The following is a 25,926-nucleotide window of genomic DNA, read 5'->3' on the forward strand; positions in this document are numbered from 1 at the left end:
GGGGACTGTTAAGAATTCGCTTTAATATTTTCGATAGGACTTTATAGTACTGTAGGTTTTTTTTGTTTTTTTTTCTTTTCTAACTTTTAAAAGTTGTGTTTCTGTAGATTGCATATGAACACACGATCTCACGGAAATCCTCTCTTTGAGTTTGACCCTGAAATCAATAAGACCTTGCGCAACCTAAAGAAGCAGAACGATCAAGTTGAGACAGAAACGATGGCTACTCCAGAGCAAATCCAAATTCGACCTTTGCAAGAGCAGTTGAAGAAGCTGCTTGATGCACAGGAGACAAGAGAGGCTCAGAAACAACCAGCCATCAATGAAGCGTTCATACCACAGTATGTGTACCAGGAGCCCCCACGAGTGAACGTTAACAACTTTGAGTTGAAAACGGGTTTGATCACGATGGTCCAACAGAGCCAATATGGTGGACAAGCGATTGAAGACCCTAATGCGCACCTGGCGCATTTCCTGGAGCTGTGTAGCACGGTGAAGATGAATGGTGTCCCTGATGACATTATCCGTCTTCGTCTTTTTCCCTTCTCACTGCGGGATAAGGCGAAGTCGTGGTATCATACGCTGCAGCTGGGAGAGAATATCGTGTGGGAGGATTTGGCTCATGCATTCCTACGCAAGTTTCATCCGCCTGGCCTTACGTTGAAGTTGAAGATGGACATCGTGCAGTTTCAACAGTACGATGGAGAAAAGCTAGCGGAGACTTGGGAGCGGTATCAGGAGAAGCTCAGAAAGTGCCCAAGCCATGGATTTGATGAAGGCACGCTCATGATCATATTCTACAATGCCTGCGGGGAGCGTACAAGGATGCACATGGATACAGCTGCAGGTGGCTCTCTATTGCAGAAAAGCAGTTCTGAAGCATGGAGCATTATTGATAGCATGACTTCTACAAGCTACCAATGGCCATCTGAGCGAGTACAATTGAAGAAGGTTGCAGCTGCGTCAAGTTCTGATCTTATGGCAGCAATGGTTACTCAACAGGCAGCGATGGCTACACAGCTGGCAGAGCTGACTACAAAAATTGGTGAGTTGAATGTTGGACGTCATGAGCAAGCTGTGATAGACCCGTCAAGCATGGAAGATGTCAATTATGTGAATGGCAGAAATTATGGGAATTTCCAGCGAGGACAGCCAGGAATGTATGGCAAAGGTCAACAATTTCAGCAGGGTCAGCAGCAGTTTCAGCCAGGAGCACGACCACATCCTAACCTTTCTTACGGTAATCCAAACAATACTTTGCAGCCTCCACCTAGATTTTCTGTGTCTAGCGGAGGAGTTATAAATGAGCCGAAGAAGGTATCAATGGAGGATATGATGCAGCAGATGTTAATGAAGATGACTGGGATGGAGACAACTGTTAGTTCAAGGATGACCAATTTGGAGTCTCAAGTGGGTCATATTGGAAATAATTTTTCAGCACTCTCCAAGCAAGTGCAGATGTTGGAGACTCAAGTCGGTCAGATGGCCAACCAAGCAGCTGCGCAGAACAAGCCAGGCCAATTTCCTAGCAACACTCAGTTCAATCCGAAGAGCCAATATCAACAACCTCAGCAAAATCAGCAATGTCATTCCATCCGGGTGGTTGATAATTCAGTTGAGGATGAAGAGCAGCGGAATCATCCAAAGCAGCGGGATCATCCAGAGCTGCAGAATGACAAGGGAAAAGGCAAAGTAGTGGAGGAAGACGATGATGATTTGGAGGAGCTTGCAGCGAAACAGACGCCTCCCCCTAAGAAGGATTCGAGCTCTTCTACTGTTAAAGGGCCTATTCCTACTCCTACGTTTCCCAGGCCAGAGTACAAGCCTGTAGCACCCTTCCCGAATAGCCTGGCAAAGCCGAAGATGAATGAGAAGTTTTTGGAGACATTTAAGAAGTTGGCTGTGAATATTCCTTCCATGGAGATCTTGAGAAACAAGCCAAATGAGGTGCAAATTGTGAAGGCTGTGATGGAAAAGAAGAGAGCATTCAATGAATTTGAGGAGGTGCTCGCAGTGAATGAGTATCAGTTGGCTCCAAAGAGAGAAGATCCGGGCAGCTTCAATATTCCTGTGAAGATTGGAAAGTCATTGTTTGAGAAAGTGATGTGTGACACCGGAGCAAGCATAAATGTCATGCCTCTCAAAGTGTATAGGAAGTTGCAACTGGGGGATTTGAAGCCAACTAACAAGACAATTCAGCTTATTGATAAGTCTTGCTCTAAACCTCTAGGAGTAGCGGAAGATGTGCTTGTGAAAGTGAGTGATTTTTTCTTCCCAGTCGACTTTGTAGTGTTGGATATTCCGGAGGATCCAAAGATGTCTTTGCTGTTAGGAAGACCTTTCCTTGCCACATGTGGAGCAAAGCTAGATATGCAAAGGGGGACGATGACATTGGGAGCCTATGGGGAAACTGTGATTTTCAAGAAACCTCCACCAAAGGAAGTTCCCCATAATGAAGTGATAAATTTGGCTGACAGTTTTCTAGCAAATTCGGAGAATGAAGAGGTTGAGAAGAATGAGCTGCCCAAGTATGAAGCCAAGAAAAAAAACTCCAAAACCAAAAGAAGTTCTGACTTTTGAGATGTGTTTGTTTTTGGAGCATGATGGGGGGTCTTTGAAAACCCATACCCCCAAGAAGAAGAAAGTGAAATTCCGAATTTTTCGGAACAAGAATGAGAAGGGGGCAATGCTTGTGGAGGATGTCCGAGCCAAGAGAAGTGTTTTTGTGGAGAGGGCACCAAAGAGTAGAAAAGCTTTCCAATGGTTAGAGTGTTGTTTCCGACCTCCATGAGTTTTTGAGGTATCGTCGAGCTCTAGACGTTAAATTAAGCACTTGTTGGGAGGTAACCCAACCGTTTTCTTTGTTTTGTTTTCCTTTTGTTTAGTTTCTTTTTGTGTCTTTGTTTTCTTTGTTTTCTTTGTTTTGGGGTTTTTAGTGCAACGTTGAGCTTGGTAGATGCGGGAACTCGCGCTTGGTTCATACCACCACCATGGAGCATGTTTTTCTGTGAGTAGTGTGTTCGCTAATATTTTCACCACGCCGCAAGTATACGGTGTAGTTGCAATATAAGGGAAGCAAGGTCGTATTCCACAAGGATTGGTGAATTTAAACTTCTTTACACTATTAATAAGTTGTTTTTAATCTATTTAGACAACCAAAGTTCAAGAGGTGTTGATAACTAAAACAAAACTAAATAAAGCAAGAAAAATAAATAACAATAACATAAACTTAGTGAATAAATTGGGGAATGACTTGAATGAAAGTTATCCTAGGGACTAGATTTCGATAGATCGTAATGAACTTCAATCTAAATCAATTTAAATCTTGATATGGCCTACTTATCTAGGGCGATCTCCCCACTAGTTTTAGCCCCCTCCCGAACGACTAAAACAGTAGATTACGGGTCATAATTGCCGTCCCCGGTCAATTTCTAACCTATAACTCCCAAGAGCACAAAGGATCAACAAGCCCTCACCCAACTCTCAACCTCCCGGTTTATTGAGATGATATGTATCAAACTCCTAATCTATTGTAATTATCCTCTCCCGATTCAAATCACAAATTAGAAATGCACAAAAGGTGGCCAACCAATCATACAAGAGATAAATCTAGGACTTGAAAAGATAACAATAAGCACAATCAAGATATATATTGAACAAAGAAATCAATCCATTACAAATCCATCTAATCTAATCCCTAAGATAAGAGATTTTAGCCAAGCATATTCATAATAAAAGCAAATCTCAAGTCATAAGAAAACATAAATAAAGATATAGAGAGATAGAGATTCATAGACAAATCCTATAATCTTGATCTTCAATCATGTAGTCTTGATGAGCTCCTTTCCAAGTCTTCCCCTTCTTTATTTGATTTTGGTGTTGTTTTTGTGTGTGGAAGAGAGAAAAAATGGTAGAGAATGGAGGTTAGGGTTTGGGATTGGAGAGTTGGGGAAGATGAAGTGGGTGTGTTTGGTGAATGATGTTAGAAAAGAAGGGAAAAATGGAGTTTTGGGGCTAAAATCGCGTCTGGGGCCCACTTGGGGGAAGCCCCGCCCTTTTCCCGCGGTCACGGCCCGCGTCCGCGGCCTTCAAACGTGGGGGATGCTCAGGGGACCCGCGGTCCCGCCCCGCGGCCGCGGGTGGTGACCGCGGGTGACTCCTGAGTCGGGAACAGCTGACCCGCGGTCCCACCCCGCGGCCGCGGGTGGTGACCGCGGGGTACTGGGCGTTTTGCACAGTCCGCTCGTTTTGCTCCGTTCTCCCTCGTCCGGACTCGGATTTGGTCGCCGTTTGCGCTCACGGATTCCTCTCGAGACGTACTTCAATCTCATATCTTCAAAATCCTCCAATTAATCCTTGATTGTTCCTGAAATTACTCCAAAACTACACCAAGACATCAAATCTTCATAAAACTCAACATTATGGTACAAACACGCATTGACAAACAAAACATGAAGGAAAATGACAACAAATCATGTGGAATTGAGGTACGAAAATCATGTTTGTCAAGCCCCCAAACTTAAAGCGTTGTTTGTCCCCAAACAACAAAGAGAAGAGAAATAAAAGATAACAAACATGTGAGAATGAATTGGTGTCATTTCAAGGGCTTCAACAATTTCAAAAATCTTTCAAAAATGTATCACAAGTAGAAATGCATTCCAAGAAATCACAAGTGATGAAGAGTTCAATATTATGGCCTCCAAGCTTGAATCCTCACAAATGTGGATGTTTCAATGATGCACTCAACTCTCAAGTGTTTAGATTGGGCGTGTTTGCACTCAAATTGAAACAATGTATGCAATCTACCATAAGCTTGCCATTTATCCTAACTCTCTATACTTCAATGTGTTATAAATAATGATCAACAAGGGCTTTTCTTTAGGTTGCAATGAGGGCTCTTTGGTGAGGTGAGGTGTTTATAGGCAAAGTGACTCATATATAATTCCCAAATTGAATAAGTCATACTCACCATTGTTCTTTTCAAATCAATCAATAACCAATATCCCCACATTTCTTCTTTTTCACCCTATGAATACTTATCAAGATCATGATTCAAAAGGCAAATCACTCCCCTTTATACTCTTTTATTCACATTCATTTTCATTTCTTTTTCTTTTTTTTTTTCTTTTTCTTTTTAAGCTCATAGGGAACTAGTGATTTTCACTCAATCAAAGCTTGATAAGCAATTTCAATCATTTCCCAAACATTTTCATCAAAGTAACCACTAACAATCTAAGTTCTACCCATCATTGGTTAATTCAAAGAAATGCTACAAGGCACAAAGAGGGTAAACTAGGATCATATGAGAATTTGGACACAATTTAAGTCAAGTGGCTAACAAGGATGGCCTTAAATCACTTCAATATTAACAACACATCTACTTTTATTTTCAAGAGAGGACTCATGGCAAGTTCTAGAGATCAACAAACATGCCCAAATGATTTACACTCAAAAAATAAAATGAGATTGTAAATGTATGACAATCAAAGGCTCAATTCTCACAAGCTCATTTTCTTTTTCAAGTTCTTGGAGGTACAACATTTAGCTCACTTGTCACAAGTTCAAACTTTTCATGCATAATCCACAAGTGATACACACAATTTTTCCAAAAACAAAATTCATATCATAAGCCCAACACACATTTCATCCAACTCATGTTTTTCAACAATCAAGCTCAAACTCAAGAGACATGGAAAAACTCAAGAAAATAGACAAAATCTCATTATTCAAAAACTAAACTAACTAAATAAATAAACAACGGAATAAATGAGATAAGTAACCCATCTTCACCCTCCCCCCAAACTTATTTCACACAAAGGAGAAATAAGTCTGGATGAAGGAGAAAATGGTCACTTGTCTCGTACTCACAAGCGAGGTGGAGGCTTAGGCGGTGGCCATTTCTCATCAAATTTGCAAGCTCCATCCGCCGCGATCCAAAAATATGGTGGCTTTGCAATTCTTGAGATATCCCGGGCGTCATGGTAATCTCGTTCACCATCTAGAGTATCACCACACTCAAACAATTCCTTATTAGGCAAATCAAAATAAAAATCAAAAGATGAACATAAATAAAAGTGAAAGAAGCAAGCCTTCGTAGAATCGCCCGTGTCGAGGTAAGGATCGACAAAATTTATGACTTTGCATTCTTTGAAGCTTGTGCAGTCTTCATCCTTTTGGAATTGTAGAGGTTGTGTTGGAAAAGTTGGGCTCTCAACTTCAAGGGGTTTGGAGAATTGATCCTCATCTTCTTCATACTCTTCTTCAACTTCTTGAGGCTCTTCACTTAGCATTGGCATTGGTTCCTCATACAAGGTTCCATTTTGTAGGCTAATGGCCATGCACAAATCATCAATTCGCTTTTGATTTTCCATAGTGGTAGCCAAAGACCTTCTTTGCTCCTCTAGCATAACATCCGAGTTTGCTATACTTTTTTCTATCCAAGCTTGTGTGGCTAAGAAGCAATGTAGGAGATCGTCTTTAGAATTTGGTTTCTCCTCTTGATAGTACCAATTTCTCCCTTGGAAGCCTTCTTGAGTGAAATAAGAATTTTCATAATTCCAACTATTGAAATGGTCCTCATACTCCAATGGTGATTGCCACTCCATGGCATTGCACCCCATGTCATAATACTCACCATAGGAAGGTGTTGGTTGGAAGGCTTTTTGGATCATTGGTTGCCTACAATTTCTTTTGGCTTCCAAAACTCGCAACTTAAGTTGCATCAACGCCAATTGTAGTTGGAGTTGCTCAACCAACTCATTCCTTCCATCATCCATTTTTGGTGCCGCTTTTACGGTTGTGGAGCAATTTTCTCTAACAAAAATAAATAAACATATAAATAAACAAACATAAAAATAATATCTAAATTAGATAAAAACAACTTTTCACAATATCAAAAGTAAAAACTCAACCAATCCCCGGCAACGGCGCCAAAAACTTGTTCGCTAATGTTTTCACCACGCCGCAAGTATACGGTGTAGTTGCAATATAAGGGAAGCAAGGTCGTATTCCACAAGGATTGGTGAATTTAAACTTCTTTACACTATTAATAAGTTGTTTTTAATCTATTTAGACAACCAAAGTTCAAGAGGTGTTGATAACTAAAACAAAACTAAATAAAGCAAGAAAAGTAAATAACAATAACATAAACTTAGTGAATAAATTGGGGAATGACTTGAATGAAAGTTATCCTAGGGACTAGATTTCGATAGATCGTAATGAACTTCAATCTAAATCAATTTAAATCTTGATATGGCCTACTTATCTAGGGCGATCTCCCCACTAGTTTTAGCCCCCTCCCGAACGACTAAAACAGTAGATTACGGGTCATAATTGCCGTCCCCGGTCAATTTCTAACCTATAACTCCCAAGAGCACAAAGGATCAACAAGCCCTCACCCAACTCTCAACCTCCCGGTTTATTGAGATGATATGTATCAAACTCCTAATCTATTGTAATTATCCTCTCCCGATTCAAATCACAAATTAGAAATGCACAAAAGGTGGCCAACCAATCATACAAGAGATAAATCTAGGACTTGAAAAGATAACAATAAGCACAATCAAGATATATATTGAACAAAGAAATCAATCCATTACAAATCCATCTAATCTAATCCCTAAGATAAGAGATTTTAGCCAAGCATATTCATAATAAAAGCAAATCTCAAGTCATAAGAAAACATAAATAAAGATATAGAGAGATAGAGATTCATAGACAAATCCTATAATCTTGATCTTCAATCATGTAGTCTTGATGAGCTCCTTTCCAAGTCTTCCCCTTCTTTATTTGATTTTGGTGTTGTTTTTGTGTGTGGAAGAGAGAAAAAATGGTAGAGAATGGAGGTTAGGGTTTGGGATTGGAGAGTTGGGGAAGATGAAGTGGGTGTGTTTGGTGAATGATGTTAGAAAAGAAGGGAAAAATGGAGTTTTGGGGCTAAAATCGCGTCTGGGGCCCACTTGGGGGAAGCCCCGCCCTTTTCCCGCGGTCACGGCCCGCGTCCGCGGCCTTCAAACGTGGGGGATGCTCAGGGGACCCGCGGTCCCGCCCCGCGGCCGCGGGTGGTGACCGCGGGTGACTCCTGGAGTCGGGAACAGCTGACCCGCGGTCCCACCCCGCGGCCGCGGGTGGTGATCGCGGGGTACTGGGCGTTTTGCACAGTCCGCTCGTTTTGCTCCGTTCTCCCTCGTCCGGACTCGGATTTGGTCGCCGTTTGCGCTCACGGATTCCTCTCGAGACGTACTTCAATCTCATATCTTCAAAATCCTCCAATTAATCCTTGATTTTTCCTGAAATTACTCCAAAACTACACCAAGACATCAAATCTTCATAAAACTCAACATTATGGTACAAACACGCATTGACAAACAAAACATGAAGGAAAATGACAACAAATCATGTGGAATTGAGGTACGAAAACCATGTTTGTCATAGTGACACACATATCATCATCCGTCCAAACTTATTTTCGAACTTATGTTCTGTAATAAGTTTGGGGGAGGGGGGTGAGAGTAGATATGTGTATCACTTTTATCTTTTTGTTAGCTTTCTTGTTTTATCCTGCTTGGTTGGTGGTGTGTGATTGTTTTTGAGATGATTATTGCTCCATTAGATTTCTGGTGAGATGCCACTGATGATTTCTATGAAAAAATTGGAATTTGATTTGCTTTGATGATTTAAGTATAATTGGAACTAATTTGCATAATTCTAGAGTGATTTTGACCTTGACTTTTGGACGTTGAATAAACCTGTGAGGATTTGAGCTATAACTGTTTATCATGCACAGTTTATTCTTTGTTGTGAGTTTTGTCATTGCATGTGGTGATCTTCTAGAACTTGCCATGGTTTCTGTGTCGAGGTTGCTGTTGTGCCCAGGATTATGAGATGATTTTAGGCCATCTTTTGTTAGCCACAATTTTTCCCAAACACTATCCTTGAAAAAAAAATTATCCTTTGTTATCCACTTTGAGCCTATTTAGCTTTTATTCTTTAGCCGGATGATAGGGGGTGATGAAGTATATGGGGATCTTCGTGTGGTGAATATTCATAGTAGGTTGTGAAAAAGAAGGGATGATATTGAGCTACTATTTACTCTTATAAGCTCTAGAAAAGTTGTGAAAAAAAAGAAAAAAAAAAGAAAAAAAAAGAGAGAGAAAAGAAAAAGAAAGAGAAAAAAAAAGTATAAAGTCAAGTGTATATTGAGATATTTGTTTGAAAATCGACTTTGTGTGTTGGAAATAAATGGAGAGCATAAAAGAGTGTTTAGTTCTGTTTTGTGATGATTAAATCCATTGAGTTGTGTTGATTATGGTGATATAGTTGGGTGGAAGATGAAATTTATTCCATGCTTGATTAGTGAAGCTATAAGGTTGGTGTTCTTGATCTATTTGAGTCACTTAGCCTATATTTCCCTACCTTAACCAATGTCCCTACATTATAACCCGAATAAAAAGACCTTTTTGATCTTAGTCCTGGCACACTATTAGCGATGGAGATTGTAGACGATTGGCAAGCCTATGGTAAGAGAGCTGCATTGTATTGAATTTCGATGAGAGTATACACGTCCTATTCCATCAAATTGAGAGTTGAGTGATACACATACCTTGTGAGATTCAATTGTTTGGAATGTCAAGGTTGATTTTGCTATAGGTTGTGTTTATTGGTGAATTTTGTGCTTAATTATTGCGGATTTGAGAATTCTATCATTCTTTATCTTTCGGAGGCATCGATGAACTAGATTTCTTACCCATTCGTGTTATTGATTGTGTTCTTCTCATTATTCGAGGACGAACAATGGCTTAAGTTTGGGGGAGTTGAAAACACTCATGTTTCCATTGTTTTTAGTGTTCTTATGATGTAAATTTTATAGGAAATTGAGTGTTGGATGATTGTTTTGTGCTTAAATTGCTTTATCTTGTGAAATATGTTACTTGCTCGTACTTTGATGATTTTTACAGAAATATGGAGTTCGAATTTGGACCAATGCTCTTTATGAAAGTTGTAGATCGTCTCGATACGAGTTCGTAGGCGCAAACGGTTCGCTAATCCGAGTTCGGACGAGGAAAATATGGCCGAAACAAGAAAGTCGCGCGCAGCAGTGAATAGTGCCCGACGGGAATTTCCGAATTTTCGGGATTTTGCGGGATTTTCGGATTTTATCAGTATTTTCGAGCTCTGTACTGTATTTATCTCCTGTGCCTATATATAGGTCCTTTTTCTGACCTAATAGACACATCTTTTTACATCTCTTTAACTCTTTTCTCCATCTTTTCAGTTTTAGACTTAGACTTTTATTGTTTTCATATATTAGCTTTATTTTCCTACAAGATTCAAGCTGTCATTCAACATTCTTCCGAGTTTTATCTATTTTATTTATTTCAATTGCTTTATTTTATTTATGCTTTTATTTTATTTTATGATGTCTAGCTAGTTCTTTATCTGATTCTAGGGTTTGTAAATAGTTGATTGAATTTATATGATTAATTTGTTAATACCTTTTTGCCTTCCAGTTTATGATTCATAATTCCTGGTGCTTGGTTTCTTGTGAATTATCTGATCAATAGTTTGCATGTTTAGCTATTCGGTTTGAGACCTAGCGGAGATATGTGGATCATAGGGAGCTATTCTTAAGAGCTTTTGGGAGTTAGTAGATTTTCTTGAGACCTAGCGGAGATAGAGAATTTACTAATCTACGATCGTTGCTGCTCTAGCGAGAGTAATTGATTAATTAAGTGATCTCTCATCATAACTGGATTAAACTGGTAATTAGGATTAATAGGTTGATTATGTGAATTTGATTAATGAATTTATATCCCTAGGATCAGTCGTTTTATTTATCTGTTTTTTTATTTGATTTTATTTGTTTTGTCTTGAGTTTAGTTTTTATTCTCCTTCATATTTTTTGTTGTCTGAATATTGCTATAGGAAATATTAGGATTACTTAGAGTAATTTCGTTTATCAGTCCCTGTGGATACGATACTCGGTTACTGATTATTTGCTACAATTGCACAGTGTTAGTTGCGGTATTTGTTGCTAAGAAATTAGTGATCACCCGTCGAGCTTGTCTACGCCTTTTCTTCTTCTTCTTCTTCTTCTTTTTTTTTTCTTTTTTTAAATACAGATTTTCTATGTAAATGTTGAATTTGCTGCTTTGAATTTGGTCATTGTCTCATGGAATTGGAATTCATTTGTATGATTTTCTTGATCTGTATGAATTTGGTCATCATCTTCGCCGAAGGCGCCCGTGCCCTGCTGCTGCTTTGAATTGGCTCGGTTTAGGGAAACTATCGGGTATTAGGGTACCCGATTTCATTTTCGGGGTCGGGATCGGGTATAGGGTTTAGGGGATTTTCGGGTTCGGGTACCCGATTTTTTCGGGTAGGGTACCCGAACCCGACCCGATTCCCAGCCCTAGACCCAACTTATATTATCAGGGTGTGTTTGGTATTCATACTTAAAAATACTGTGATTAATAAGATTAAGATAAATAATACTCCGTCCGTCCCACAAATAACTTCTCTCTTTTTTTCTTTTTGGGATGTTCTTCAAATAATTTCTCTTTCTTTCTTTTTATTTTTGGACAATTACCCTACCACTAATAATGTTTTATTTATTCTTACTTTTCACTTTCCATCATTCTCAATACTAATTATAACACTTTTTCACAATCTTGCTTATGAGAAATAGACAAATTAACTTAAGAGATGGGAAAAAAAGACAAATTCTTATTTGTTTTGATAATGCCACATATGTAATTCAAAGAGAGTATGAAATTCGTTTGAAAACTTTAATTTCTTGTTTGCGTTCTATTGGGACAAGGGATGGCATTTTGTGGGCATAGATAAAATGGTTGAAGACACATAATGAAGTTGTCTCAAATGTCATTTTTGAAAATGCTCTTGGCAATTATCAATTGATATCTCAAATTATTCAAAAAGATATTATCAATTTTTGTGCTAATGAAGCAATTAAGCAAATTGTGGAAGAGCTAGGTGATGACTACTTTGCTATATTGTCTAATGAGTCTAGTGATGTGTCCCAAAAGGAACAACTAGGTCTTTGTTGTGGTGGAACGATTTCTTGGACTTGTTCATGTCGGTGATACCACGAATTTGTCTCTTAGAAGTGTAATTATATCCTTATTAAACATTCATTGAGCCCATCTAAGATTCGAGGACAAGGATATGATGTGGTTAGTAACATGAAGAGTGAGATAAATGGCCTTAAGACTTTGATTATGGGAGATACTATAAGTGCTTACTATGTCCATTACTTTGCTCATCAACTTCAACTAACTCTTGTAGCCATTGCCAAAAAGAACAATGAGCATGCTTGGCTTTTTGATACGTTTGCAATCTTCTTGAATGTGATTGGTGTTTATGTTGGGTCCCGGTGGCGTACTGAACTGGTGTATGGAGAGGATACACCAGTAGGCTATTTTTCAAAAAACTAAAACTAAAACTGAAGATCAGTAAATGAAAGATTAGTTTATGAAAGGTTAAGGCTGAGACTGATAATAAGCCAGTCAGTTTAACTTCAGTGTGAGGAACTGGTCGTCAAACTAAAGTTCAGTTAGGAGAGTAGCCTTTTCAGTTTTAAATCAGAGTAGTGTTAGAAATCCTACTGACTGTCCTCAGACTAATCAGTTGAACTGATAACACTGAACCAGAAGCGATTTAAGAAATAACCTTTAATGAATCAGATTATCAGTTTTTAGGGTTTATCCTTTAGGTTATCAATTTTCAGTATAAGTCAAAGTAGTGTGCAGATATAAACTGAAATACTGAAAGCAGTAAACAACACAAGGACTTTTACGTGGTTCGGAATACTGATTCCTACGTCCACAGTTAGTAGATCACACTGACAATCGATTAGGGTCGTGCTTACGAGTGCACACCAAATCTTATAATTGAAAAACTCGTTTCAGTGCCAACAACTGTTGGACTTCTCTTCCTTAGCTTACTGGTGCTAAGTAAACCACACGTTTAGTTTGCGGGTACTAAACAACCTAGCATTTAGCCACCTGTCTCGAATACTCTCTCAAACACTCTTTTCTCTCTCTTTGAAAATGATTCGAATTTCCAACTAGGATTACTGAGAACAGTCTCTCAGTAATTAGTTTCTAGGCTTAGGATGAGAAAGTATATGCCTAGAACAACTAAGAGAATGTATTTTATCAGTGTAGACTGATAGTTACAGCAGTGGTTATTCTCTTATTTGATTCAAACTTGAATGTAGTGAATTAGCTTCACTGTTGAGTTCGACAAAGTTTCGGCTTTGTGCGTTGAATCAATGAAGAATGAGGTTGATCCTTAAGCTCTATTTATAGGCAGTGTCCTTCGAAAGATCCGTTGGAGGAGGCCAGTCTTCATATTTCTGCCGTTGTGACTCATATTTGAATTCGGGCTAAGGTCCTCAGTCTTCGTTCTCTCCAAAAAAGAAAAAGGTACCATCCTTTCATCTGAGGGAGAGGGTGCTGTAGAGTAAAGAAGCACGTAAACGGAAACTCCGTATTCTAAATGGCGATTCTGCAGATCTGCACATTAAATGCAGTTGTCCTCGTTGACTTTTCACGTCGCTTCATTTGAAATGAATGAAACAACCTAAAACTGAAAATCAGTTAGGGACAGAGATTCAATCCGAGGTTTTGGTCTGATACTTTACTTAAGTATCAGTCCTACGTAATCTGACGTGGCGTGTATCAGTGTTTCCCTAACACTGATACTTCAGCGTACACATCCTTGAGTGCGAGTCAGTAGTCTTGAATCTCTTGGTCTTCAATCTTTTGTACTTCGGTTTTCAGTCTTCAGAATTTCAATCTTCGGCCTTCAATACAATAGTCTAGCTAATAAATGAACTCTAACACTTGAGTTCAGAGAAACTCTAGTCTAGTGATGAATAAACTAAGTATTTTGGGATCATCAAAACAAGGATATGATATTTCTAATATTTTCCCAACATAAGTGAATAGAAATGATTCGAGAATTTCATGCACAAAAAGTTGCTCAAGCTTTGGAAATTGGTGAACTTGAAACAAGATCGGGTGCTTAAATCAAGAACTTGGTTTGAAGAGGCTTGGAGAAACTCGTTGAAGTTCTCATTACAAAAGTCTTTTGAATGTCATGAACTTATTTTCTACAATTAATTGTTAAGGTTCTTGTGATGATTGGGAAAAATGTCTCTAATTCAGATGGCTCATGTATCTTCATTGTAAAAGAGATTTTTATAATGAACATACACTGCAATTAATTAATTAACATTGCAGTATAAAAAAATAATCCATTGTGTGTACTTTACTTTTCCGTTGCATTTTTGTTTTTCTAGAGATTGTTGAGTGAATTGTTCGATCATTCTACCCAACGTATCTGGGTTTGCAAAAGCAATAAACTTTCAATCATTCTCTTATAAACATTTGTCCAACCATATCATAGCACAATATGTTTGTACCTCTAGTGCAACTATATATATATTTTTTATGATACCTTTAATGCAACTAATTAATCGAGCCTTTTCTCTCAAATCTCCTCAGCTTACTCATTTCTCTGGAAATGAGAAGCTGGATTAACTTGCTACTGTGATGCCGGAATGTGATGGGAGTCGATGGCGAGAGAAAATTGATGATGACCAGACGAGAGGAAAATGTCGATGGCGAAGATGATGAGAAGCGGTGGAGGCTGCGGCGACTGTGATGCCGATGTCTCTATGCATGTATAATTTCCGGGGATATAGGTTTTAGATCTGTTTTGGTAAAGTGTAAAAGGAATTCTCCTATTTCAAATCCCGATTTCTAGGATGCAACAAAATGCCCGTCGTTAAGCGAAATCATATTTTAGTACCTTTTTTCTAAATATTTGCGACGAAAAACTCTATCATTTATTATTTTTCAATTTTGTTATTCTTTTTAAAAATCTTAAGACTGAAATAATATGTCGGTATATTTTAAATTTAATTATTTATTTTATTAAATGCATGTCACGAAGAAATTTATCAGTCGTTGAGGTTTACACATAGAAATTTCGTCTCTAAGTCCATCGCATGATCTTGAGTCGACTACATTCCAATCTCCGTCACAAAAGTGATCGTTATTGTCACCAATTAATTCGGTCGTTATTAAAACAATGTTTTTTTGTAGTGTGTGTTGTAATGGTAATATTTTAAAAATAACATGAAAATTATAAATTTATATATATGTTGTGTTATTTTCAATGATTAACCAATTGATTGATTAAAGTATGTTGCGATTGAATTAGAAAAAGAGGCAACACCCTATTGTAGCGAAAATCATATATTGAAAGGAAATTATAGCCATACGGATAAAATTCAAAAAATGGTAATATTTTTTTTTACCAAAATACCCTTGTAGTGTGTAACGGTATAAATATACATGGTTACACACTTTTTGATTGCGAAAAGTGTTTAACTTTGCATTTTAAATTGTTACCCAGTTTTTCACAATTACACACTTTTGCTATTATATATTACACACTTTTACTAAAAACAATGTGTGCAATAATCAGTCGGAGGTGGCGGTGATGAAGACGCGTTGGCGTCAATTCTTGCCGAAAAGCTGAGAATTGCGGGAAAAGAGAGAAAAAATTTGGAAGCGCGAGCTACTAGTAACAACGGGCGGGGCAGAGGGAGGTGCCCAGAGGAGGGGGGAAGAATGCGGCGGCGCAGTTTGGGAAAGAGAGCGCAAGGCGAGAAGAGAGGTGAGAGATGCACAACGGCAACGAGAAGAGGAAGGGATGTCGACGAAGGGAATTAGGGTTTGGGGAAAGGGAACAACAGTGGTATGCGGATCGGAGAAAGAAGGCACAAGGCAAGGAGAGAGTCATGGGGTGCGCAGCGGGAGGCGGCGTCAGCGGACGGAAGGGGGAATTAGGGTTTGGGGAAAGGCCAACAAATGTGCAGCAACCGACGGAGAGAGAGGTGATGCGCAACAAGCATAGATCACCGTCAATGGCAGCGGGCGACATCGGCAATGGTGGGAATTGAAGTGGAAGGGGTGACAACGGAGATCAAGGTTGGGGAGGAAGGGGACGACAGATGTGGGTTTGATTAGTATATTATTTAATAAAATAATTATTAAGGGAATATTAATACATTTACAACAAAAAAGGTTTGTATTTATAGATTTTTATCTTCATGAGTATATTATCATTTTGTCTCCCAAATAGCTTCTTAACTTTCCTTTTTGGTTCGTCCCCAAAAAAACTTTTTTTCTATTTTTGAATACTACCTACCCTTATTTTTCACATTTTCACCACTCTCAATATTAATTACAATACATTTTCACCACTTTTAATACAATCAACAACTTCGTATATATTCCTCTCTCTCCTAGAAAATTATTTAGGGGACGAAAGGAGTATTTACGTTTACCAAGTGAAAATATATAGATATTAAACAATCCCATCAACACAAAATTATATCATAATTAATATTTATTTTATGTAACCACACATCCAATAAAATATACATATGAGTCCTAGCTAATCTCACTGTAGTCGCGACGGTGATCTTGCTTATGTACTTTTAAGTAGTTCAATCAACGAGCACTATATATCACACTCTAAGTAATTAGGTAGATAGAGAAACTAGCTAGTAATTATCTATATATCTAGTTTTATTCAATGCATTGGAATATATATACTACATAACACATGCATGCATTATAAAACTTTCAATTAACCCTCCCTCTTCTGGCCTTGTTCATTCTCCATATCAGGATTTAAACCATCATGACAAGCTGCAACAGCTACATCACTCACCTGTATGTGCCAAAAGCTTAATTTAGAAAGGTGTGAACTGATCCATCCATAAAGAGTATATTACAATAGCAAAATGGATATTTTGATATATTAATTGTTAGAGGGAAAAGTATATTTGCATGATTTGAATGGTAAGAGTTGAAGAGAATAACCTCCCCTCCGTCAAGGATGAATGAATCCCAATCCTCATTCAAATCCATCTCTAAATCTTGGTGGAAATGCATTTCCGAATCTATGAATTGAAAAGGATTCTCCAAATTAGTGAGAGGATAATCAGGAAAACCGAATTCTTCTTCCATGATGTCTGAATCTAAGAGGTAGAAGCCATGATGATGATTATCTTCATCTTCCCCAAAAGGCATAGCTCCGAATCGCAGTGGTCTTGCCCTCGGAGCTTTGCTTTCTTTTCTGCTCTTAGCTGCTGCTTTTGATTTTCTCTCGTTTGGAGGCAGCCACTTAGCGTTGCGGCATTTCTGTACAAATATCACTATTACTTCATTCTTTCTAAATTATAAGGATATATATAGAATCATATGAGAATGTAGTCAATACTAAATTATGAAAATTTTGATGCCCAAGTCCATGTACTCTAAGAAAATCGAGAGTGCAACATATATAAATTAATGTGACATGAGTTGGATTTGAAAAGAATATATATAGTACCTGAAGATGACTAGCCACTTGCATTCTGGTAAGACCTGGTACATTCATTATTTCTAGAATCTCCCTTGGGTAGCATCCTGCTTAATTTCAATAATAAGTGCATATTAATTAAATTTTAGACTTAGTTTCACCTTTAATGAAACTCAGGTCACATATCATTCGAATGTTTTCACTAATAATTAAGTTAATTTGTTTTTATCGATATACCATCATTTTATAACATAAACTACAAATAAAATATATGATGAATTCTTTGTAAAAATGATCAATCCAAAAAAGTAGAATTTTTCCTATTCATGGTATTTGAACCCAAAACCACATGCAAATCCAAAGATGAATCCATCATAAATCTTCACGATCTAAGAACTTAAAATAATTTTCAATTATATTTTATTTTATTTTAATTACATTCCTATATTATAATGTGCATCCTACTGCATAAGTATTATAACTCATACAATTAATTATTCCCTTGTGAACTTTAACATTTGATGCAAGAATTAAAGTTAAGTTAGAGAAACTGACTTCCTTGTCCAAGAAAGTTGGCTGCAGCCATGAATTTGCGATGAAGGTCGAGAGTCCACTCCATCCAAACCTTGGTTTTGTACTTTGCACTTGTCGTCTCTTTTTCTTGTAAATTCGTCTTACTATAGTTTTCCTCACTTTCCAAAATATATTTCCCCATAAAATATTCTTTTTCTTGGGAAGTATAGTCTATCAATTTTGTGAATGGCTTTGGTGGACGTGCTTTCTCGCTCAACACCAACTGCCAAAGGCTTTCTACTATCGCCATTGATAAAGGCTTTCTTATACAAAGAAATGCTCCTTGCTCCAACGCCCTCATGCTTGTTGTAACATCATCCACATTTGACATAACTTATTCGAAAAAACAAAATATATTAGAAATAATCAACTTCCATAACTTACTAGCTAGCTAGCTATGGCTTTCTTTTTCATTTTCTTTTTTTGGAGATATGGAATAATTACGTTCCGCTATGAATTTCACTATTTAATAATCATTATAAATATAAAATTATTAAACTCTCTTCATCCACGACACATGTAGTATAGATGTGAGGATACGTGTAGTGTAGATGGGAGGACACGAATTTTAAGAAAACATTGTATATAAAGTGGAGAAATAATCTCACCAAAAATGATTTGTTCGGAGCCAACACAAATAGTGTTACACTTTTATTTTTGGGATATGACTCACTTTCTTCTTTTAATTACAACCACTCATTTCTTTATGTTCCTACACTCAATTCAATCACAACCACTTATTTTTATTTAACACACATTTACCAACTATTTTCTTAAAATTCGTGTCCACCGAAAGTATTACACTCTTGGTGGACGGAGAGATTAAATGATTTGTGAGATGTGTTTTTTTGTAAATATTGTGTGTGAATGAAGTAAAAGTATAAAGTTATATGTCCTATAATAAAAAGGATTTTGGCAAATAAAATTACAAACTGTTTCGAAATTGCAATTTTAACGTGGAAAATTAAATCACTACCTTTTCAATTGTTTCAATTTCATCCCCCATTTTTTTTTTCGATCACTAGAGTGTTGAATTGGAGCTTACGTGGATTAGTAAAAATGACATCGTTTTTGTGAGACTTAAACAACGCAGTTTCGTCTAATTTCAATTAAAATTTTCTCCAAATTATAAAAGGAATGTATCCTGTATTGGCGTCATAATTTTCAATATGAAGCAATTTTATAGAAAACAACATCATAACAAGAATATTACGTGGCAAACTAATACACGTAAACTCCAACTCAACTATCTAATGACTGAAAAAAATTGGGGGGACGAAATTGCAAAAATTGAAAATGTAGTGATTTAATTTGCTACACTTGAAAAATTACATTAAAATTGCAAATTCAAAATAATTCGTGATTTTACTTGCCAAAACCCTAAAATAGAAAGACCTCACTTATTTATCGTGGATGGAAAAAGTATAATTTTATGATGAAGTCTAATTAATATTTTTCCCTAAAATAAAACTTAAGAAAATTATATATCCTCATTTTGTACTCCCTGTGTCCCACGAATCTTGATGCATTTGTTTTCGGCACGGGAATTAAAGAGTTGTCGATTAGTGTTTTAATTAAATGGCGATTTTATAAAAAAGAAAAAGAAACCTAAAAAGAACCCTTGAAAGCACAGAAAAGCAGACTAAGGGCCGGGCCTCATTAAAACCTCGCTAAGAAAAATAGATTAGTGTTTTAAGTGTGTAGGTAATAAAGTAGAAAAATGATAATATATTAAGTATAATTAAGAACCCTTATTTTTTAGGTAATTGTTACTATATTTAAAAATGCATCCAGATTCGTGGGACAGCCCAAAAAAAATATGCATCAAGATTCGTGGGACGGAGGGAGTATTAATTAACTATGATAATCAATTATTAGTTTAAAAATAATTATAAACTATAATAGAATTAACGGCCCTAGTTAATTATCTTAAAATTAATTATACTAAAACTAGATTTGTCCTCCGTGCGATAGAAGCCAATTATTATAGTTAAAATGATATATATACACATGTATATAACTAAATTATAAAAAAAATATGATACATAATTATTAGAAATTTTAAATATTTAATTTTATACAACATTCATAGCTGTACTACAAAAAAATAGAATAGTGCATTAACAATATAAAAGTTTTAATATTTCATGAAATTAATTATCAAAATAAAAAATTTACAAATTGACTGAATAAACACAATTACTATTTCCAAAAGGCCTTAGTTTCTTTTATAAATATAGATAATTTTTAATCAATAATATATGAATAATCTATTAATTTATGATAAGACTAAATATGATATTTGTTAAAATTATAGATTCATTACCGATTTGAGTTAACAAATTATAAGACGCGCTTGATATGTAAATTATAATATAATATTGAATTAACTTCAATTAAGAAAAATAAATTCAATTAAAACACCAAAGTTATCATTTAAAAATATAATTCCAAATAATAAAAAATAAAAAACTAACCTACACAACCCGCCAAAATGAAAAAAAAAATATAGTTTCATAATCATACGTTACTCACTTTTCTCCTTACAAACAAAGGTTTTTACATTAATTATCTTTTTCTCTTTCTTTTTCAATATATTTTTCTCAATTTTTGTGTAAATTTATTCTAAATAATTATACAATATGCATCTTAAATAAAAGATCATGAAAACATATTTAATTTTATATATGATACATAGAACTAGGTTAAAAATAAGTGCTAAAACATTATTCATTTTTAAATTGAAATTGATTTTGAATATTGTATTATACTATGTATTATGATCTAAAATTGTCTCTGTCATCAATTTGATTTGAAATTGATTTAAAATTGATTTTAAATTAAAATTACTTTTTCAAATATAATTATAAATATAAAAATTAAAATTGAAATAAAAATGGAACATGGAATGAGACAAAAGATTGAGATTAAATTATTCTCGATCACCCGCCACATAAACGTAAGTAATTTTTTTTTTTTGAGGGAACATATATAATCGTAAGTAATACTCCACGTAATTGCAAAAAACCTAATTAATGGCGAGTATTTATAATATTAGATAGAAACATTAATTAAGATGTTGCAATAATATTAGAGGACTAGATAGAAATTAACATCAATTATATCCTTGTTGTTGGTAGTTAAGAGAAATTGTCTTAAACATTAATCAAGCCACTTTATTAAAATATACTTACATATGACGAGCAACTTGATTTTAGCAGCAAGTTGTAGAAGTTGGAGCCCCAATGGGTTAGCTGAATTCATATTCACCATTACAACATCAAATTCAACTTTTCCTTTCGATACAATTGATAAGCCCGTCGACAAAAGCTTCACTGCAGTCACTGCATGTCACCAAAATGCACACAATTAATTACTTTTAAAATCCTACAGAAAAAAAAAAGGCAAGTCAAGTATATATGCGATATCACAAAATTACCAATTTAATGTAACCTGAATCATGAGTCTACGTGATCTTGTGAGTTTGAGTAATTAAATTGTACTAACAAATATGTTTATAATAATTAAACATATAGATATGAAGATGTGAAGTAATGATTAATACTCTGGATTTAAAAATAATGTCAAGCATGAAGGTAAACAATTTTAAGTTATGTCATGACACACATCTCTGATTTAATGAATTCCACATTTGCAAGAATGAGTTTGTTAGTTATACCTTTGTAAGAGAAATAATGCAACAAGTTGATGATATAATCATGTTGTGTAGTTTCATGCTCAATCAGGAGCACATGAATATTACGGCATGCCATGTTTGGGAAGGAATTATTCAACACAGATGAACCAACTAAATTGCAATCATTGAAATTCATGATGTTCAAGAAAGAGAGAGAGAGAGAGTCTTGGCTGGGAAGGGGAAACGAGGGATTCTTGACAAAGTCAACAAGAAAATTTAGTGCTGCTATGCTATGACGATTTTCGAGGCTACATGGAATGGCCGTTTATATACAACTTATTAATAATATTATGACACATTGTGCCTATCCACAATTTAATTAAATACAAAAAATAATTTTATTTATTTAACTTATTTTTTAAAATGAAAATAAAATTTAACTATTTTATCATATTCTCTACATTGTAGTTATTTTTTTGCAATTTTTTGATAACTTTTTTATTTTTATTAAAAAAAATAAAAAAAAATGAAAAAAAAAATTAAATAAATACAATGTAGAGAATATAATAAAATAACTAAATCCTATTTTTATTTAAAATAAATAAATTAAATAAATCAAGATTTTTCTTATTATACTAGTTTGTGGGTGAACACAATGTGGCTGCATAGATTTATTGTAATATTATATCATACTTCCTCTGTTCCACTCCAATAGGCTCGTTTTCCCACTCCAATAGGCTCGTTTTTCTTTTTGGGATGTCCCACTCCAATAGGCTCATTTTTCATTTTAAGTTAAAAAAAATGTACTTAATTGGTGTGGACCACACCACTTTTCTACTAAAAAGTAAATTTTCTTAATTTCCGTGCCCAAAAGAAGTGAGCCTATTGAAGTAAGACGGATGGAGTAATATTTAGGGTTAATTGCAAATTAATTCTCAAACTTTCAACATTTTTTAAATTAAACTCAACTTTTAGAATGAGCAATAATGTCTCAATCCTTTTATTTGTTGTAATTTTGTCTCTTCTAAATTTTTTGATGAATTTGGAGCTAAAATTAGAACATCTAACTGATATTGAAATTCGAAATAATTCACTACAACAAAATATTTCAATACTGATATAATTTTTTTATGAATAGTGATACTTTATAAATGTCACTAAATAAAATTGTGACATGTTGTAGTTTGATAGCTATTATGTGTGTCATAAAAATAAAGACTGTCATTATGACATTTGTAAGTGTAACTATTTTTGTAATATGTAAAATTATAGTTATTTTTGTGACATGTGAAATTATAGTTATTTTTTATGACAATATATTTCATAATTAATTATTTGAAAATTTTAATTTTATGAGAGAGAGAGGGAGCAAAATTATATTGTGGCACTTCTGTGTGACAGAAATATTTTATGTGATAGCTTTAGATATCACAACATTTGTTACATGGATAGATGTCACATATTTTGTTACATTTTTAAATGTGACAAAATTTACTTACATAATTATGTCTAACTAAAATATATAGATATGTGCCTAAACCGGTTCGGTTTTACCGGTTAACCGGCCAAACCGATTAATCCACGATTTCTCAATTTGTCCGAATTTAACCGGTTAATTCGGTTAACCGGTTTTTATTTAAAAAAATTCAAATATGTAGAATGTGTGCAATAGGATTTGAACTCTTGACCTTTGAAAGAAAGAATAAAGTCTTATCCACTGCACCAATTCATAACTTATGATAATTTAGAACAATTTTTTTTTTATAGATACTTGAAATATTAATGTATTATTTAAATTAAAATATTAAAATATAAATTAATTAATTTAATATAAAATAAACCGGTTAATCGGTTTAACCGGTTAACCTACCGGTTAAACCGATTAACCGATTAGTGATGAACACACTAACCGATAACCGAACCAAACCGGTAAAAACAGGTTATCGGTTAACCGAAAACCGGTTTTTCCGGTTCGGTTACGGTTAAAACCGATTAACCGGAACCGTTTTACCACCCCTATATGTGCCTGGGTGTAGCTAAACTTTGTTACACTATAAAATGTAGCAAATTTTGTTATACATCTCTTGATGTCACTAAAATTGTATCACTATTAATTGAAGGCTTTTAAGTAAAATCCATTATAGGAATGTCGTCATTGCGAGTTTTCTAATTAATATTTGAGTTGGGAGTTAGCGCGACAGAGTTAGACCTCCTAATGATTCGAGTTGTAATTCTGAATTTCTGGCACCAAAATTGATAACATTATAGGCCAATCCATACTATGATGCTCCAAAATAGCTCTAAATCAATGTTTCAAAACCGTTGTCTATCAGTGGCCCTTATATAGACTACGATTTCATTTATGACAATCGTTTTTCTAATAGACTATTAGCATTCTTGTAGTGTATATTAATTATAAATTGAATGATTATGATATTATTGCAATATTTTAAAAGTTGTTTTTAATTTGCAAAAGCACTGAAAAATTGGGATTTAATTTGCAATTAATCCTGAAATTTTCAAAGTAAAAGTAAAAGCTTCTTTATTTCAACTTTTACTTTGGATTCAATTTGTAACGTTCAAGTTAAAATTCACACTACCTTTTCAGTTCTTTTCAATTGGCTCATAAGAAACCAACTCATTGTCATTCACCAATTTTATATTTTGAATTTATTATTATTAAAAAATACTCGCACTCTAACTTTTTAGATAATTCAAATCTTCGACATATTAATTAGGAAGGAAACGTCTTACCAATAGATCGAGCTTGATTGTCATTATTAGTGAGCGCAATTAATTTAATGACATATAGTCAAACATTAGTGGTATATTTTCGTAGTGATGAATGAGGATATCATAATGCAAACACTTTTGTAATTAATGCAGGGGGTTTGTCTCAAAAAAAAAAAAAAAAAAAATGCAGGGGGTTTAAACATTTATGGAGACCTCGAAACAAATAGTACTAATATAATAGAAGTGTGAAGGGGATAAAAAAGTAAATTCTGGTTCTTTTTATTTTTATATCGTTTCTAATTTGTTCAATATTGTCAACGCATAATTCTACTTTTCCCCTGGCTGGTTCTTACGAGGAATAAAGCCATAAATGTATAGGAAGAAAGTTACATTTATCCTTTCACTGCACTAGCCATAGAATTGAGATAAAATTATAGTATTAAGAAAATAAACTGGTTTTGTATGTATTATTAGTTCATACGCCATTTTTATTTTGTTTTTTCAGTTACAACTAAACCTAGGAGTTTGATTGCACATTATACTTTGATCATACATATGGCCACACTATTTATAGCCTAGAGAAAGGATTCATCACACGGTCACACCGGCTATATATAATAATAATAATAATAATAATAATAATAATAATAATAATAATAATAATAATAATAATAATAATAATAATAATAATACACACTTGGTTCTTCTTTTAACTCAAAGAAATAATCTATATATCTTTATATATAAAAAAAGCAAAGTAAATGTATTGAAAGGGTGTAATTGGAATTGAAGTGAAAAATTTATAAACTAATTCAGCAAAAATCGTGGATTTATGGAAACCGCATTATTATTATTTTTTCTTTCTTAATGATATAACTTATTATTAAACTGCGATTTTATAGTGTTGGAAATTGGTTGTGAGTAACCAATGTTTGATAATTTTTCGAGTACCGAAAACATTTAATTTAGCATAATTAAATGGGACAGGATCGATCTACGTTCCGAGTAGATGATCGTAGTATATTTATTTACTCAAAACCAATTTCCGGTGAGTGAGAAATAATTATTTAAAGTTGGGTACTTGAAATATAGAGTTGTCGAAAGAGATAAGCATTAAAAAGATGTTAATGTCTATGCCACATTATTCTGTGGATGATAATTAAAACATTATATCAGTTATTACATCAGTGCATGTAATAAAAGAGATGTGCACAAGTGATGGGTTGCAAAGCCCACACGCGCGCGCCGCTGCCGCTCGCTCGGCCCCGGTCCCCGACCTCGGCCGTGAACTTGGATCTTGGCAATTGGTTCTTGGGTTGGTTTTTGGGCCTACCCTTAGCTCCCAAAGGACTAACGATTTCTCGGTCCAAAGAACGAGGCCCAATCGTTTGGGCCCACACGTGCACAAGGGGCTCGACCCGACGGGAGGACCCGTTGGTCTCCCAACTAGAAGCTTCCACACCTCCATAACTCCCGTCATTATTGGACGGGAGTGAGTTACAATGTAACTGCCGCTATTACTGCCGTCATTATTGGACGGGAGGAAGTTACAACGTAATTGCCGTCATTACTGTCGTCAT

The 25,926-nt window shown here is 35.2% G+C and overlaps 1 protein-coding gene across 1 annotated transcript; it reads right to left on the bottom strand.

Annotated features, from left to right (window-relative positions):
- Nucleotides 1-16,425: 16,425 nt before the first annotated feature.
- On the bottom strand, nucleotides 16,426-18,086 carry LOC131006859 (two-component response regulator ARR14-like). The gene is made up of 4 exons (XM_057934011.1): nucleotides 17,959-18,086; nucleotides 17,434-17,510; nucleotides 16,923-17,243; nucleotides 16,426-16,770 (listed from the first exon to the last, which is right to left on the bottom strand). The coding sequence occupies exons 1-4, from the start codon at nucleotides 18,020-18,022 to the stop codon at nucleotides 16,687-16,689; spliced, it is 546 nt and encodes a 181-aa protein (XP_057789994.1). The 5' UTR covers nucleotides 18,023-18,086; the 3' UTR covers nucleotides 16,426-16,686.
- Nucleotides 18,087-25,926: the final 7,840 nt, after the last annotated feature.

The sequence above is a fragment of the Salvia miltiorrhiza genome, chromosome 1 (assembly GCF_028751815.1).
Source record: "Salvia miltiorrhiza cultivar Shanhuang (shh) chromosome 1, IMPLAD_Smil_shh, whole genome shotgun sequence".
NCBI classification, from domain to species: Eukaryota; Viridiplantae; Streptophyta; class Magnoliopsida; order Lamiales; family Lamiaceae; genus Salvia; species Salvia miltiorrhiza.